This window comes from Echinococcus granulosus (genome assembly GCF_000524195.1).
Source record: "Echinococcus granulosus chromosome Unknown EG_S00198, whole genome shotgun sequence".
NCBI classification, from domain to species: domain Eukaryota; kingdom Metazoa; phylum Platyhelminthes; class Cestoda; order Cyclophyllidea; family Taeniidae; genus Echinococcus; species Echinococcus granulosus.
In genome coordinates, this window is record NW_020170578.1 from 55,325 (window position 1) to 72,207 (window position 16,883).

The 16,883-nt window shown below is 42.3% G+C and overlaps 3 protein-coding genes across 3 annotated transcripts in view; 2 read left to right on the forward strand and 1 right to left on the reverse strand. All coding sequences in view use genetic code 11, as the record gives it.

The window, feature by feature from the left end:
* Positions 1–6,625: 6,625 nt before the first annotated feature.
* On the reverse strand, positions 6,626–9,751 carry EGR_10201 (hypothetical protein; the record flags this gene model as incomplete). The annotated part of the gene is given in 5 exon segments (XM_024499450.1): positions 6,626–7,005; positions 7,805–7,878; positions 7,899–8,033; positions 8,051–8,195; positions 9,661–9,751. The coding sequence occupies 5 exon segments, from the start codon at positions 9,749–9,751 to the stop codon at positions 6,626–6,628; spliced, it is 825 nt and encodes a 274-aa protein (XP_024346139.1).
* A 737-nt stretch (positions 9,752–10,488) lies between these two features.
* On the forward strand, positions 10,489–12,383 carry EGR_10202 (hypothetical protein; the record flags this gene model as incomplete). The annotated part of the gene is made up of 5 exons (XM_024499451.1): positions 10,489–10,627; positions 10,786–10,916; positions 11,505–11,618; positions 11,940–12,023; positions 12,339–12,383. The coding sequence occupies 5 exons, from the start codon at positions 10,489–10,491 to the stop codon at positions 12,381–12,383; spliced, it is 513 nt and encodes a 170-aa protein (XP_024346140.1).
* Positions 12,384–15,611: 3,228 nt separating this feature from the next.
* Positions 15,612–16,883, forward strand: part of EGR_10203 (hypothetical protein) — a gene marked incomplete at both ends in the record, with an annotated part of 1,783 nt that continues 511 nt past the window's right edge. The window contains 4 exons of the mRNA XM_024499452.1: positions 15,612–15,797; positions 15,892–16,011; positions 16,232–16,286; positions 16,363–16,428. Of these exons, the coding sequence (XP_024346141.1) occupies positions 15,612–15,797; positions 15,892–16,011; positions 16,232–16,286; positions 16,363–16,428 (427 nt within the window). The remainder of the gene's footprint in view (positions 15,798–15,891; positions 16,012–16,231; positions 16,287–16,362; positions 16,429–16,883) is intronic.

The window sequence follows — 16,883 nt, forward strand, 5'->3', positions numbered from 1 at the left end:
CTCTGGATGTACAAGTTCACATTTTGGTAAAGTACCGAAAGATTTATTTCTATTTTGTGATTGCTAAACTTTTGTTTCTTTTGTGGCGTCGATTTTCTCCCACCTGACCGATTCGTTTAATAGCGTCTCATCTATTCCCAGCACCTCCGATACTGGCGACTCGGTGCATGGTGACGCACAAATCAGTGAGTTTTACTGGTTTCGGATGTTTTCCTCTGTTGGATTATAATCTGGGTCCGTCAAAATTTAAAATTGGTTCTATTGGACGTGATTTTGTTAGCTGCTTCATTCAGCTGATATAGCTGGAGAGGTATGTGAATAACAATAAAGCGACAGAGCGAAACACAAGTTAACTTAGCCCCCAGATACAAAATAAGATCTTCATTTATTCGGTGTTTGTCCGTGAAACAAGCCTCACAGTACGTCTTCATTAAACCTGACCCTGCCGGCCCTATTCTGTCGTGCTGAAATTTAGAACCGTTTTAATACGACATTTACAAGGGTACGTAGCATATGCCCCCCCAGATTCAAACTGCTGGCCCACTCACCACCGCTGCACGTTGATAGTTCAGTTCCAACATCACGATGCACGCATAAGTGATGATTTTGTGGTCAAAGATCTAAAAGGACCAGATCCCAAGCTTAAATTGTGCCAAAGGTTCGAGAATTTCCTTTCTTCAGAAACTTTAATTACTCCCGAAATTAGCAAAATTAGGGATTCACAAGAATTGGGATGTTGGGTTTTTTGGCAAAAAATGGCAAAACTTCAAAAAGAACTTAAGTTAAGTTGTTTAAAAGATGTGCTAGTTTTGTTTTACTCCCCAAAATAAACAATCACCTGTGTACCGTTTTTCCAACTGTTATCAATCTGTCACACACTTGTAAGTCGGCAAAAGGATATAATGTGATTAGTAAGCTTTAATTCGAGTTTAATAAGTTAATCCTCTAATTCAAACAAATAACGAGGCGTTTTAATCAGCATTTCAGACTAAACTTCAAAGCTAGTTAATACGATAAGAACTCAGAGTAATGTGCTGTGCTACGCCCGTCGGCAGTAGGAATAGAATGCCAAAATCGTTTCTCACATCTATTGATCACCTGGACAGTCTGCCAGTGTGTCAATTAGTCGGTCGGTCGGTCAGTTAGTTAAACAGCGAGCTACTTGAAGTTGCCTTAAGGATATGGCGCGTTTTCATAAACCACGAGAAGGACGCGGAGAACGAAGTTGCCGGTGGTCATTGAATTTCATTGTCCCTCATTGTCACCTGGTAATGTATTACCAAGTGTGTGGGTCCCATCCGCCTACCGGCCTACACAATGACCTGTATTGTGCATTGCAGGTGGGCACAGCGTATCTACCAATCGCCTCATTACTCTAGCTAGATGTCACTGCAGATGCCTTTAAAACCTTAAATTAGGGCTAAATGTCAAGTGACGAAGAGTTATACGTCACTCGCCTCATTTTCATGAAGACAGTCAGTAAATATGTTTAATCTCATTCATTTTGTGTGCATTGCCCCTCCTTGGGTGCAGCATCAATGTGGCAAGGGCCTTCGGGGTGGTGTTCTGCCCTATCCAAGACGCAAACTATACCTGCTTCAGTTGATAAACTACGGACTTGATGAGAGGATTCCGCTTCAACATTGAAGGAAATGAGTCACAGTGCCTGAGGTGGACAGTGCGGAATCGTGCCCGTCAGATTGAGACAGCACTTGTTGATATGATGAATCCAAATGCTCGGCAAACTGAGGGGATCATAACGAGTATTAGGGCGTTTGTTCAACTCACGCATATCCGTTCATTATAATGTGGGTAGGACCCGGACTGTTTGTTCAGCTCATCCTATTGATTTCAAGGACACTTAAGCTTCCGCTTCTGTGTCGCCATTGGGTGGCATGGTATCTAAGCCACGCCAATAGACCCAAACCCTTCTAAATCGACTCTCTTGTATTATGACTTTTTTCAACTGCAAGGAAGTCTCGAGGCGCTACACATGCATATTTCAAATCTCACTCATTTTAATACACCGCAACGGTTAAAATGTGCCATTTGAGTAAGGTTTCCCGAAAAAGGCCACTAAATTTCTAGATTCGCTGACGTCTAAACCATTACATTTTCCTCATAAATGTCTTAGAGCTAGGCTCTTTCAGTAAGCCATCAAATCAAGAATTTAGCCTGCAACTGTTGTATTTTCTTTGCTCTTCTAACCCACCTCTGCTTTTAGACCTTTGGGTGAGGAAGCCTGGAGGATGGAATCCATCTTAGATTGCGTGGTGTGGGGGAATCGGACTTTGTTTCCTCCATGGGAGGCGATCACGTCCGCTTAGTCCCGGGGATGCTGCCGTCTTACCACTTGTCACCGGGATGGTGCATTCCATCAGACGTATGCTTCGCTTTTTGTTGGGTATTTACTTAACGCCTTTTCCCCTCTGTTAATAAATGGTTCCCAAAAAATTGAGAAGATATACAGATGTTTTATCACCGAATCGGTGCAGAAAGGTGGCCTCTAAACAAAGCCTAACAACTGAGGCGAAGGTCTGCACTGCAGAGAAAAGAAAAAAAAGGGGGTAGAGAAGGATAAATACTTAATGGGTACTTAGGACACCTTATGCAAAGTCTTCCATAAATTAAGAAATGGCTATTGTCACTCAGAATGCCCTCACTGTAGAGCCTTTTTCTATCTTGAGAGGTACAAAGCTACTGAACCCCTACAGTGAGCTGAATTAAGAAGGTGAAACTGAAGATCCATCGAAATGGACAAGACGCATGACTGACGCTTGAGCTGCACACTCTTCCACGTTGTTGAAATACTGACGTCGAGCCTTATTTTCCATTTCCCCAGAAGAATGATAATCATCCAATGAGCCACACTTTCAGGCCTCTCTTTTCTTATCCTGTTACATACATAACTTGTCAAATTGCAGAAGAGATTAGGATATGGTTTTGACAATCTTCCAGATGTGAGTACCGCCGGATTAAGAAGTTCAGTGATGTTTGGACGTGGCCTTGAAACTGCGAGATCAAGGATTAGGCCACTGCTGGAGGCGCTATATGTTGCAAGGTTCTGGATATGAATCCAGTGCCATTGAAAGGTCTGAAAGGACAGGCATGACATCACGATAGTGGCATAAACGGTGAAGATAGGAAAGTCAATCAAGTCCAACTTCCCATTTTATTAGAAGTCGTCGCGTTCCAGCTTAATACTAATTTTTTCTGAAGTTCTTTTAAAAGAAAAATTCCATCAAACTATACATAACTCCCGAACATATTAAATAAGCTGATTAATGAAAATGAAAACGCATTTGTTTGGTAACCAAAAGAGGTTGACGTTGTTTTTGTTGTTTGTCCAGGGCTTATATCCTGTCCGAATTGTCACATCGCATCTGTTAAAAAACGATTTGAGGAAAATAATAAATTTCTGCCAGCTGTTATCTTCCGCTATTTTGTAGTAGATCGTTTTGGACAAAGCTAAGCCGGAAACTAGGCATGCGATATTAAATAAACTCCTGACGGCGAAGAAACGCCTTGTCAGCGGACAACCGCCATAACCGACCGATTTATGTGATAGCAAGTTTAGGGTCCCAAATTGTGGCCACTTTATGGGATAACAAAACAAGTTCTTGCACTTGATAAACATAAATGTGGCGCCCTGAATCTTTCTTGATGTGGAAAACGGTCATAATACCAGGGCAGAAAATGCATTGTTGACATAGGGGAGGGCTGGGGGGACAACTGACATGGTACGGAGAACATGCCACCCAGCGAAAGTACAATGGTGGTACCTCAAGTGCCCACGTAACCATAACGAAGAGGCCAGCTAACAATCCAAGCACTGCATAGCCTCTTCCACCTTTGAGTGTCATCCCCGGCGCTCCCCTTAGTCACTTTCCCATGTCAGCCACTACAACGTAGTCGGCGATGTCATAAAAACAGCCACAAACCAACCGTTCCAGCCATCGGGTTTTCGTACAATTGAAAAGATTTTAAACAGCAACGTCACTCATCTCTCATAGCAATTCCAGTTGATCTGGAGTTTCGATCTGTTTGGAAAATGCGTTGGAGGCACGGAGAATGTGCAGGCCACCTCTTATGTGCATCAATAGTCGTAAGAATACTGGCATAAAAAGCAGAGCCATGCAATAAGGACTGGGATTTGAAATCATTTCCTCGAGTCAGGGTTTCTCGTCTTTTCCTCCTCGCCACTTTGTTCTCATTTAAGCACCACCCAGCCATGCCTGTTTGGGTTCTATCCAGCTAGTAGATAGGTGGAGGAGGTATCGCCTGTTAGCTTCATTGATATCTTCATACAGACACTGCAGGCAGCTCCGTAACAAAATTTTCCAGGCAATTCATGGTTTGTGTCTTCTCTGTAGCTGATGGCACTCCTGTAGAAAAACGGGTAGGGATATTTGTCGAAGGTAGACGTCACAGATTCATCGTTCCGCAGTTTTTGCTCTTCTTTCGGCATGTTGTGGTCTAGAAATCCAGTAGCAGGACTCATAGCAGTTGTCCCTTATGATCCAATTCGTTGTCCACTGCCACCAATGTAGCGCTCAAGACTTACTTGAAGACGAAAGAAGTAATATTACTAGGACAGTACATGTGTTGCCAACGTAGAGATGGGCTGAGGGCTACCGGGATGGTCTGGAGTTCATGCTGCATGGCAGAATTACAAAAGCGGAGTCTTAAGTGCCAACGAAATTAAAACGAAGGTTTAGCCATATGACTGCTGCATTGAATGAAGTATTCAATTACTAAAAATGCCATCTTGAAATTCTCTATCCTTTGCTAATGAGGTAAACTCCTGCGCTGAATTTTACCTTTCAAGAGCATTTCACTTCCAAATGTCAACGGTCCAACTGTCTGCCCTGTTTTGCATGAGAATACCTGATACACAAATAAGGTAATATTCATTACCCGAAGAAATGCCTCCCATCCTGAGGTGTGGTATAAGGTATCTGCACGATAAATTCTAATAGTATAGAGTCCTGTATTGCTCACAGTAAGGAAGTTCTTACCACACCCATCAATCTTGTATCTTATCCGGTTGGCAGATCTCAAACGTGATTGTTGTTTCCTCTTCTCAGTAAATAAATCCCTCTTCAGTCCATCGCACACATACCCACCTAAGGCAAACGTAGACACCTGACCGTAAAGTGGTGCCAAAAAGCGTGAAACGCTGAATGGAGATAAAAGGACACCAAAGCCGTCCCTCATTACGAGTTAGTAAATTAGCAGGTAACCTTCAAATTATCCAGTGAGGTACAAAATAAGGTTTTAGAATGCACTGACATCCGGTGTTGATGGATGCATGCCTCAGCCTCACTGGTATAAAGAGAAGACTAAGCTGTCAACAAAGATGGTACTTTGGTCATAAGACGGTTGAAAGCAAAAGCAAAGGAATAAATAAGGGTATTTGTGCGTCCAGATCACTTGTCTGACAGAAAATCCTGCGTGCGACCATCCGTAGTCATCCCTCACCTGTCTCGATGCTTCAAAGGGAAAGATTGGAAGTTCAATTGTGGACGGAGAGGTCAAGCACCGTTTGACATTAAAGCGTGATTGTTTATTTGCAGATATGATGATCAAGTATGACAATTTGTGGGTCCAAGCCATTTGTCAAAATATTGCTGTCCCATGTTACTGCCTCAAATCGGCCTATCGCATCTGATTGGTCGGATGTCGACGCGCATGGCACCTCATGCTAACGCTTGGGCACACAAGACAGGGATCTACTTGCTTAGCATTCATCAATTTCTCCTCCAATTGTTTTGTCTTCACTCCCACTACCCATGAGTAAAAATTTGTTCTGACACGTTACTCTTTCAGCAGTTCAACTAACGGTGACACGAGATTCTTCGTTATCAGAACTTCATGCATCAATCTATGGCAGTTTATCGCCATAATCAAATCCTATGAATCACTCGGAATGCTTTGTTCTGCCATCACCTTACCCTTATTTGGAGATGCTTCCGGTGCATCATAACTGGGTTAAACTTTTGACTTTCCGGGGAGGCATTTCACAAGAGAGGCCTAAAATAACCGAAGGTAAAGTGAGGAACACGTGCAACCTGAAACGCATCTATCCTTCGTAATATTTGTTATTACAACACCGAGGTACATAAAGAAATTTTCTCTGTATGTCGTAGTTACAAATGTTAACCTGTCAAACACATTTCACTCACCCCCCGTTGTTTTCACTTAACCTTCCCATCTAACTTGACTAAAATGCTACCTTTGTAGGTACTACTGTAATACATGTTTGTTAGAGGGGGTTAGCAAATGCGGACCTCGCGACGAATCAGACACCATCAGCTTCAGAGGAGGAAAGGCACCATGAATAAGCCTAACCATACCATCTGTATTCTCCTTATTTAATGCTATCCATAGCATCTGCAAGCTTTTGGGAGGAAAAATCGCATCCACGAAAGGCCCGGGAAATACCAAGCCGTCGTTCAGAAGCGAAACCCTGCAGTCTTTGTGATTGCAAGTTAGCCACAATTTTGCTAAAGGCTGCAATAACTGCAACGCAAAAAACTTACCAATTGGGTGCGAAATCAAGGGTAGCAAGTCACTGGATACATTCAATTGTGTACAGAAATATGACTGGCGAATAGGAGGTCCACTATCTGCTCCAATGTTTGCCTTCAAATTGGCAGGCAATGAAGCAAATGGAATCCACCTGCTCCCGCCATTCCCTCCTCCCATCAAAGGCACCAATACCGGTGAGGAATGGGCTCCACTCAATCCCGTCCAGACAGAAAGTAGAAAACAAAAGTTTGATTAAAAAGGAAATCACTATTGCAAATTGGTTGGTATCGAGAAAAGCAACAAAGGAGTCGGAAACAGTTTGTCTTCTCATTTGAAGTAGTTTTGACACTAGAGAGGAAAGAAAATATGAAGAGGTGGCAATAACGGAGGGAGATGAAATGGGGTAGAGATGCGGGAATGAGGGAAGGTGCGCACAACTTACAGGGTACGGGAAAACCTCACGTTGCCACCAATCTGAAAGGACAAAGAGAGTGATGGCAATATCGGTGATGACGACGGACAAGTTGCTCATTTATAATAAGGAAGGTGGAAATTCATTCCTTTTCTTATTGATCTACTTATTTACAAGAATGATTTGGTTGATAAGGGATAAATTGGAGGCCATTCCATCACAAGTTAAGGAGCCATATTGATGGTAGGTCCTCATGGTATTCTTGTCGTCTTCATCGGCAAGCTACCTCATAGCAGTAGATGTAAAGTAATGGGTAAACTGCAAATTTTGTGGTTTTAACTACGACTACAAGCATCTCAAAACACCAACTCCAGGATGTGATGAGGTTGACACCACAAATGCAATTATAATCATCCGTCAGAGTAAAGCCAACCAAGCTAATGAAATCGAAGAGAGATTAATGGATTCCTTTGTATCTCAACTGAAATGCTCCTTTTTACCATGTGCTGATAGCAAACAAACGACATGTACTACATTAGGAGTTGGTCCGTCTCTGTTCATCAGACGACAGGCCCTCAAGCAATATGCGACGACTTTTCGAAGAACTTAAGTGCAGTGAAATGGCAGCCACATTTTGAAACGGGCTGCCTTGAGGTGTGAAGCGGGTTTACTAATCACCTGGCTATTTACTGTGTCAGTCCCACATAAGGCCTCGACATCTCACTGCACGCAATAGATACTGGTAGAGATTTTAGGCTAAGTATGACGGCATGGAAGGATGATATCATTTCAATCATGCAACCCAAAGTGTTCAAATTCACGTAGAAAATGGTGATGAAAATGGGATTAGAATTCGCTTACTTGTTGTTATGCCGACGCCCTGAGCTCCAGTGGAGGTAGGAGCTGCCTCATCAGTTAAGACTAGAACTGCGAGGCTAGGGAAACCGTTCTCCACCTAGGCCGACGGTGATGGCAATGAAGGGGCCCTAATCCTAGCAAATAATTTTCCTCCGGTGGAGCTTTGTCGAAAACATCCAAAAGCAGGTAGAATGATTCCGTCTGTCGCGAAGATGACTTCAATTCGCACTGCCTCACGATAAGCTCTACCGACGTCCGCCACAGTGACCATCTTCGATGAGGCTCACTACGAAAGTTCTGGTGCGCCCGACATTAACCGGGCATTGAGGTGACCTCATAATGTCTTCACCATCCAAGTGTATGGACCAAAGTATTATAACGTTTGCTCCATCTCCTACCTAGATTTAAATAAAAATAATAGATTACTAACCGCTTCTGTTGTCGACCACTGAAACGCCACCACCCGGTACCATCCTAACTACCGATCAGGTTTCAAAGGGAAGCTGATAGAATTGTCATTAACAATCATTACGCCACTTTAACTACCAACAACATACAGGATATGGTACGGTATTACTCGACATGATTATGATATAACAGATAGCATCATGATCAGTTCCAACTTTCAGATAGGCGTTGATGATGTGAATCGCATAAAGTGTGTCCAACACTCCGATTATTGTCTCCAACGGCTATACAGGCTTGTAACAATTTTAACCGATGAGATTAATGAAAAGAAATAGCTGCAAAACCAGAAACTGGAAAGCAAAAATACACCAGTTTAGATGTGCGGTCGGCCGAGCGATTCCCGTGCACACACAAATACATTCTTGTGAAATGCACTCCAGCCCAACTATAACCAATACTGGTGGCTTTATTCATTGCCGTCTGCAGTGTTCAAAATTGCGATGATTTGTTACAAAACGGATATCAAGTTGATGCAAATTAACAGGTCCTACCATTGCTTTTGAGCAGCTAAACAACCAGTTATTTTTAAAAAGAGACAGCACCATTAATACAGTTATTACGATACCTCCAACCCATCACATGCACGAGGTTAGAGGGTTTGCCCTCAGTTGAAAACTGGCTCAGGAAGCATTATTTGAGGAATCAAAAGTGGACCCTAAACCAAAGTAGTCATCGTGAGATACTGACAAATACCACGTAATGACCAGAAGTAATAACTTAACAACCGGTAACTTCCAATCATTCTAACCATGTGCCTCACCATCAACAGAAGGCTCCTCCGGCATTTCAACCACAAATGACTTAGCACGACATGCGACCCACTAGCATAATCAACTGCATCCAACATCAGAGAACGCGATCTAGTAAAATCAGCACAGCAGTGGTCTCCAACATGTCATATCCTTACATACTGATGGAAAATCACTAGGCATAAATGCAGCATTTATGTGTATATGCAGTTACGTATTCAAAGCGGACTCAATGGTGACTCCAAATCACTAGGTGACTAACAAGTGCATGTCGGAGTAAAACACCAACCAACGATGTCAAGTCACACTTAAACCGATTTTACGTTGGCCAAAAAGTATGAAAGAAACAGTCGCAGGAGCAAAAAGAAAATTCTTCACTTCAATTGCCAACTAGAGTTCCAACTAATACCATGCAGCCCAAAAAGTTGGCATAGCTATTTGGAATACAGGTCTATGCACAAAATATGATTTGAATCAGCTCAAGGAAAACCCATTAACAGAAATTGCCAAAATTTAGCGAACTCCAAACACAAGCACAACACCAGAACAAAAGTCTGCGTTACTACAATGGTCAGATTGCCATTATTAGCCATATGTTAAAATGGGGGAGCATTAAATTCAAAGAGGCAAAATAGTACTCACCAAATTTTTCCAAGACCCACGAAACTGCAAGGAAGTAGCGGGAACACAGGTTTAAACAAGACTCTACTACATGAGAAAAGTAAAAGAGCATTTAAAATCTGTGAGCGTGGAAGTAAGAAAAACAGATAAAACACTAAAACAAAGGCTGAATTTATTTTGTCTAAACGAGTGGGAATCAAAATGTGGGCGGAGTGGTGCTAGGGCTATTTATGCAGATATATTTGACATACTTTCTTGCGAAACGCAAAATGTCTTTTAAAAATACAGTTGTATTTTTGAAAGTTAAATTTTTTGTTTTGGAAAATTTGCTAGCGATTCTTCTATTTGTAGTAGGTTGTTTGAAATCCCGGTTTAAAGGCTTCATCTTTTAAATGCTGTTTGTGTCTGCTTCAGATAACATTTTGGAAGCCTAGTTTTGAGTTGACTCTGACTCCGGTGTTACTAGGTGTAACCTACATAAAGCACTGTCACAGTTTATGACAGGTTTATACGCGTGGGCTGATTTGTTATTAGTTTGGCTTCTTCTGCTCGAAAGGTCGTCTTTCGTGTCGCAGTGTTGAGGTAGGACGGATTGAACAAACCAGCTGTCACCTTCTTCGTGCTATGAAGAATCGACATGGAGTTGACTTAGGATTCTTTTCATGCCTAAGTGCACAATTCTTTAAGGTATGCCGTCGCATTTATATAAGGCTTGTAGACATCCAGTGTTTGCAAGCTTGTATTTGAGAACTGGTGGGATTATTCCATTAAGAGACTGTTTCTGTTTCACCTTCAGGGCCCAAGCAAAATGTAGCTCTCCAGAGATTTGACAATCGTATTTTATGATTAATGAGTTTAGTCGTGTTGAGCGTGGGAAAGGCCCGAATTTCACCATTTCCCAAGGCTATGGAGTGTTTGCGTCTCTCACCTCTGCCTGAAGTCGACGTTAATAAGAGATTGGTGGAGCGTTTTAAGGATCCACTCTCTGGTAGGCAGTCATCGATACTTGGACTTGTCGAGGGACTTTTGGAATTTGCTGAATCTGGAGTCCGCTCATAACGAGTAATCAGAGTAATGTTATTTTTAACAATATGCGTAGGTAGATATGGTTGTGAGGAACTGGGCACGCTTAATTAACCGCTTTAGTGGTGCAGTTGGGCAGTCGCTTTGGTGGATTGCTAACGGCTAACTTGCGCAGGGTGAAGGAGCCTAGGAGTATTCAAGTGAGGAACAGTGGACTGCGCTGCCTACCCTATTTGGGCTGCCAACTTTGTGAGGTGGGGACAGAGTGTTTCTAACATACCTGGGCAGCGCGTTTTCCTGCGATGGAGTGCGACGAGTTCCCCAAGAATCTCCACTCGCTTCGTATCTGCAGTGTTTCTGCAGAATTATGGACATTTATCGACAGTTGGCCATGGTGAAGATCGTTTGTTTTGATCGTGACGTATGCTTACGTTAACTGTTATCTGATGGCTGGCACCTGTTCTAGGGTTGTTCAGCAGGATGGGATCTGTTATCGAATGGTTGGCACTTGGTGTGTATCAAATGCGCCTGGCTCATCTTCAGAGGTAGGGTGATTGAATGCCATGAGGAGATGACACTGGAGTTGTTTCGGACTCAAAGTGGAAGTGTTATTAGCTGTTCGAATTCCTGGATAGGTTTGTGAAATGTCGGAACTTGTGATTCACGACGGTTTGGTCAACAGTTTTTGGGAAGATTAGGGCCTTGTAGTAGCATTTGTGCTGCAGTAGTGGTGTTTTGGAGATGTGGTGGCTTTCAGATTGTCACTGGATGGTGTACTAATGCTGTCTATTCACTTGTATCTCTGGGTCATCAGCATTGTACACTACGGTCCTACTTTTCAGTCCAGTTGCGCTCAATGCTGTTGCCTCGTGGAGTGGTTGGTTAAGAGAGGTCATTGGGACCCCACACCCTCGTCGTTTCGAGTTGCTGCGGGGTCTGTTACGACGGATGTTGAAGTTGGTCTGCTTCGGGGGTGGTGTGAAACTGTGGGGCGGATACTTGGGTAACTTCACGTGGCTGAGATTGTGGTATTCAAGAAACAAGCGGTGTAGTTCCGTTGAGCCGTCATGAGATTGCTGGGTAAAGTGGTCGGTGTTTTTTCTTAACTGGCTGTAAGTTGATGGCCAGACGTGGATCACAGGGCTGAGGTAAGGGGTTAGCGGTGATGAGTGGCCGCTCTTGTAGACTCCCGACAGGCAGTCATTTCGGAAATTGCGTATTTGGTGGGAAGTGTGACATAGGGGTCGTTAGTGAACCGCAGTTTAACCATCTTACAGGCTACTGGCGTTGAAGTTGACATGGGGTTGCGATCGTGGGTGCCGTTTCAGGTGTCGTCGCGCTTGCGGTGCATCTGCAGGTCCGTATGTGAGTTACGTTGGCCTGGAGTGTATCAAGTGCGTCTTTTCCTTTTCCCCACCCAGGAGTAGGGGGTTGAACGCTGTCTGCATTTGCTGCTGCTGCTGCTCATTCCGCTGTGACACTCGAGTGTGTGTGCTCATCCACATGGACTAGGTGTTTTCTGTGGAAGGGGTAAACGAGATCACGCCCCGTAGTATAACTGCCTATTTTGATAGTCTTCGTCTCGTAGTGTATTCCTCCGTCTTTTATGTGTTACGATAGCCTCGTTTCAATGTGCTGTTGTTGACTTGCACAGTGTACTTTTGTCTTTGCGACAGTATGAGAAGTTGTTCGTGGATGTTGCTCCTGACCCGGCTTCATAAAATGTGGCAGTGGAAGTGGTGTTTGGGATGGTAATTAGTGAAAACTTTTCGATGGATGGGCGAGGGCTGTTTTGTTGAGGCATAGTATGACAACCAGGCTCATTGTAGGGGGGGAGGCTGGTAAAGGCAATAAGGAGCACTGATGTTCACTCGGATGATGGGGGCTATCGTCAACTGCTCCCATTCAGAAGACCAGGCTGCAGATGTCAGCGCGCAGCCGACAGTGCCATTTTATGGACTCATTTCTTTGGCGCTTTGTGAACTTTGCATTCTTCAACTGTAATCGCCACTGCCTCTCCGTCTTTACGATTCTCACAACACTACGCCGCACTATTCGGGACTACATTGTCCCATCCCACAATCACAATTGTTTCCTTCACCCTTTTCAATTGGATGGGATAGACAGTTTCCAGTCACCTCTGCTTGTCTGTCATTGGGTATGGCATGCTAGCAAATACTTGCTTGAATACCCATTCTGGGAGGGAAAAAGCCATTCTCCTTGCCTCTTCTTCTTCACATGTAATTGATGTGAGAGCATTTACTTGATGACTACCTCGAAGACTGTCTTTCCAGGTGTGGGTGCAAACCTGTTGTTTTCTGACTCTCTGTGGGGGATATCTGCAACCCCAGAAGGACATTTTTATTTCAACCTACAGCCAATTGCTGCTCAAAAGTGTATTTCGGAACAGTTTGAAACTTTTCATGACGTGGATTTCCAGTGAATACGCTTCAGTGGACTTTTAATAACGTTGAGGTCAAGGCTACTCAAAGTGTTATATGCATGAACGGTGAGCATCCTGGAACTCCAGCCATTCGACTAGCAGATACGCACCTGTTCGTCATACTCCTTGAGAACTTGCGCTGGCACCATTGAAGGCCTCGTTTTCCTGATGTCCTATTCGTGCTTACTCCCAATGAGTCCCAATAGTGATCGTGTTTATATAGGCGAACACCAGTTCATAACACCCACGATAGTCATTCCCCAAAATATTGTAGAAACGTGATTTTAGCATAGTTTTAGCCGACTATTACACGTTATCATCAACTCTGAACAGAAGTAGTAGGTTCTTCACAGGTATCACCAAGCGACCTTTCACTAGCCGTATTTTCAACAAGTCCCATTCGACAAAACAAATTAGAAAAGAATTAATCAGCATGTTATAATAAGGAGATTGGGGATAAGGTAACCGCTAGAAATCGTATTTGTTTATCAGGACAGTTTACACTTTGAGGACATCATCGGCAGTGATATTTTTAACGTATCGTACATTAATCTTTTAAAAATGAAAAGCAATGAAATATAAGTACTTCCGCCCGTTCGTGGATAGTTTGCGCTTCATCACACCCCGTGGGTGGCTCTGATCTACCCATTGACACAACCGTTACAGGTGCAAATAACAAAAAAGGGTCCGACAGTCAATTGAACAAAAATACTACCCTTTAGCAGCAAAATTTTTCTTATCTTTATGCAGTCAAGCCGGCAATAGAATCCCACAGTCTTGGCCACTCAAGTTATTTTCCATTTTCGAAAAATACGTCATCCTGGAAGCACCAATGAAGATATCAGCGGCCTTCATTTGTTAACTCGCGCTGCCATGTATTGAAGATTTTGGACTCTACGAAAGGTCAGGGAGACCCAGGACCACTTTTGGGGTCCAACGTTAGTGTACATCATAGGTCAGTAAAATTAGGAGCTGTATTAAATAAACTGCTTAAAACCCGGTGGACTACTAGGTGTTTACCATTGATGTCTGAGTTCACCAATCCAAATACTACTTTACCGTTACTCATGGATTTATTGGTGTATAATAAAGGTAAAAAAGAGATGAGTAAGTACTCTTATTTACAAAGTGGCATTTGAAATCACCAATAGTTTAAGTGATACAAAGATGGGAGATACCTTGACTAGCTTTTCGATGGTGTCTCATCTGAGTGGCGAATTTATTGGTTAGAAGCTGTTTCATTAATTGGACATTCATTACGCCCAATCAAATGCACGAGTGACTGATAGAATTATAAGGGATCATTCCTGTAACATTTCTGTTGTACAGTTCTATAGAAAATTCAACTAATCTCATATCCCATTTTCACTAAGCTCCCGTATTGTGCATTTTGATTGCTACTTTTTCTCTCCCCAGGGACTATAATTCTTTAATCAAAGTGGGTGAGGGGTATACAAGCGCATAAAATGGAGATACACTTACTTTATCTTCATTTTTTTCCTTTAAAAGCTAATTTCAGACCATAATTTAAGCAGAACATTCCGAGTTTACAACAGGCGCAGCCTGCCCAATGATAAAATAATGCAACACTCGAGTGTAAAGAGTAGTCAAAAGCAAAAGCTTAATCTGACGTTGCCAGAGAACTTATTCAGTTTGGCTTTTCATCAGCAAATATTCAGAAATATAAGTTGAAGAAAATCTTACGTATAGGTAGAGCATACTTTAAAGACGCCTCGTGCCATGGAAGAAAGCCATTTTATAGACAGGGCTTAAGTCGAAACGAACTTCTGCTGCAAATCATAAGAAAGACTTTTTATTAGGAAAATGTTACTATTTTTATGTATTACCTAAGAAGGGATAAGAAAAAAGGGGTTTTTTTGGAGATGGCGCTCTTTTTTTGTGTAACCAGCTTCATACCATCATCGGCGGTGAACCCACATCTAGTCACTGCTTTGATAGCTCTTTGAACTATAGGGTACAATAGTGTACATACAATTCAACACCCCTAACCTTTCTACGTATAAGGTTAAATTTCACCCAAATGCACAGCTTCATACCTCCACTTCCCATCTGTGAGGATTAGTAACAAAAGTTATCATGAAATTTGGCGTGCACAATTCGTCCCCTGCCCGACAACGCGAATGGACGCATCCACCCAAAATCAGACGTTCCACTTCCAAATCAAATAATCACTGGGTTGGACGCTAAAATTCAACACTAAGACCTACCAATTACCTCCATTACTAATCACATCCTGCTCTAGCCATGTAATACCGCCATCTACTACCATTTTAAGTGACAGGGTCTGGACCTACCCATGAGGCTTGGATCTGCCAATGGTAATGGAGCACACTTTGCACAGATTGTTGTATGAAATATCACCTCCAGAAAACTCTCCTTTTGCACAATGGAATGTGAGCTTCCCATTTTTAAGCAAAAAGTGATCAGTCAAGTCAATTCTAATCACTCCAGTGCTTGATCGTCTTTTTTCGAGGCGGAGCAGTAAATGTCAGAAATGCTTGAATTAGCTTTTATTACTCATAGTTGTGAATTCAAGAGAACTTTAAGCTCTCAAAATAGGGTGTTTTTAACTTCATCTACAGTGACAATAACACATGAATTTAATTTGTCACTAGGCTGTAATAAATTCTTTTTGCTGCACGTGATACCTTCTAAAAGTACTTCCGAGTATGTAAGGGCAAATGGACTGCAGGTGGAACTGTTTTATACAGAAAGATATATAACCCTAGTTCCTAGCTTCAACAACCATGTAAATAATAAAATAGCTTTGTCCACATTCAAGTCGCAAAAGTTTGCTAGGATTATTCTTGCAGTACGATGCTTTAAGTGAGGATAGTAAAATACGCGTTAAAGCGGCATTCAATTTTTTTCTCTTACATTGCAATGTGACATTTTAAAGTAATTGCGAAAACACAGAAGATACACATTTACCATGAATGTCAAATCCCTGTCTCACTTTCAGACACACCCAAGCGGTACAAAATTGGTTTACTTTTTCCTTCAAAATTACAAACAGCTGTATTTTGGCACTGATTTAGCATATGGGAGGCATATCAGCGACAAATGTTGAACAGGTCTATCTTCCATTATTCCCATTATACGTAGACGAAACAATCTTTAAGTGCCGATATAAAAGATTTCTACATTGCTTATTTACAAGGTAAACTAAAATTCAAATATGTAGCAGCTTTGCCTATCTCCTCACTGAATGCATCATAACTTCTGACTTGGATAAGGCATCATGATTCACTTGAGTGAATGCTACATCGCTATAAGTGTAAAGAAGTTCAAAAATTTAAAAGGTTGGAAAAGAAAAAAACACGATAAATAAATGAGTGAACTTAGATCCTAGGTTTTTGGAGCAGCCGAAATGCCCCTGACGATTGCGAGTTTCAATGAAAACTTGACCAAAGCGATAGAGGTTTAGGGAAATTGTTTGTACCACATCGTCCCACAAATAATTTGAGTAAACCTTAAACCTAAGAAATTAAATAAAGGGATGCGTGTAGTTCAAGTGGACGTGGTAAACTAAGTGGCGACAAATTTTGATATAACTGGAAGAGTTTAGAGAAAAAAAGGTTCCTCCTGAGAAATAACTAGATTTAATTCAATCAATGGGAGGTAAGTCATCGTCCTAAGTTGCAGTTTCGGTCAAGACGAGGGAGGAAGAGAGGGATACACTGCCTCCTCCTCTTGCTCATTCCCTAACTAATATTTTCTAAAGTGGAGATCATCTTTTTTTGGCAATAAGCGAATA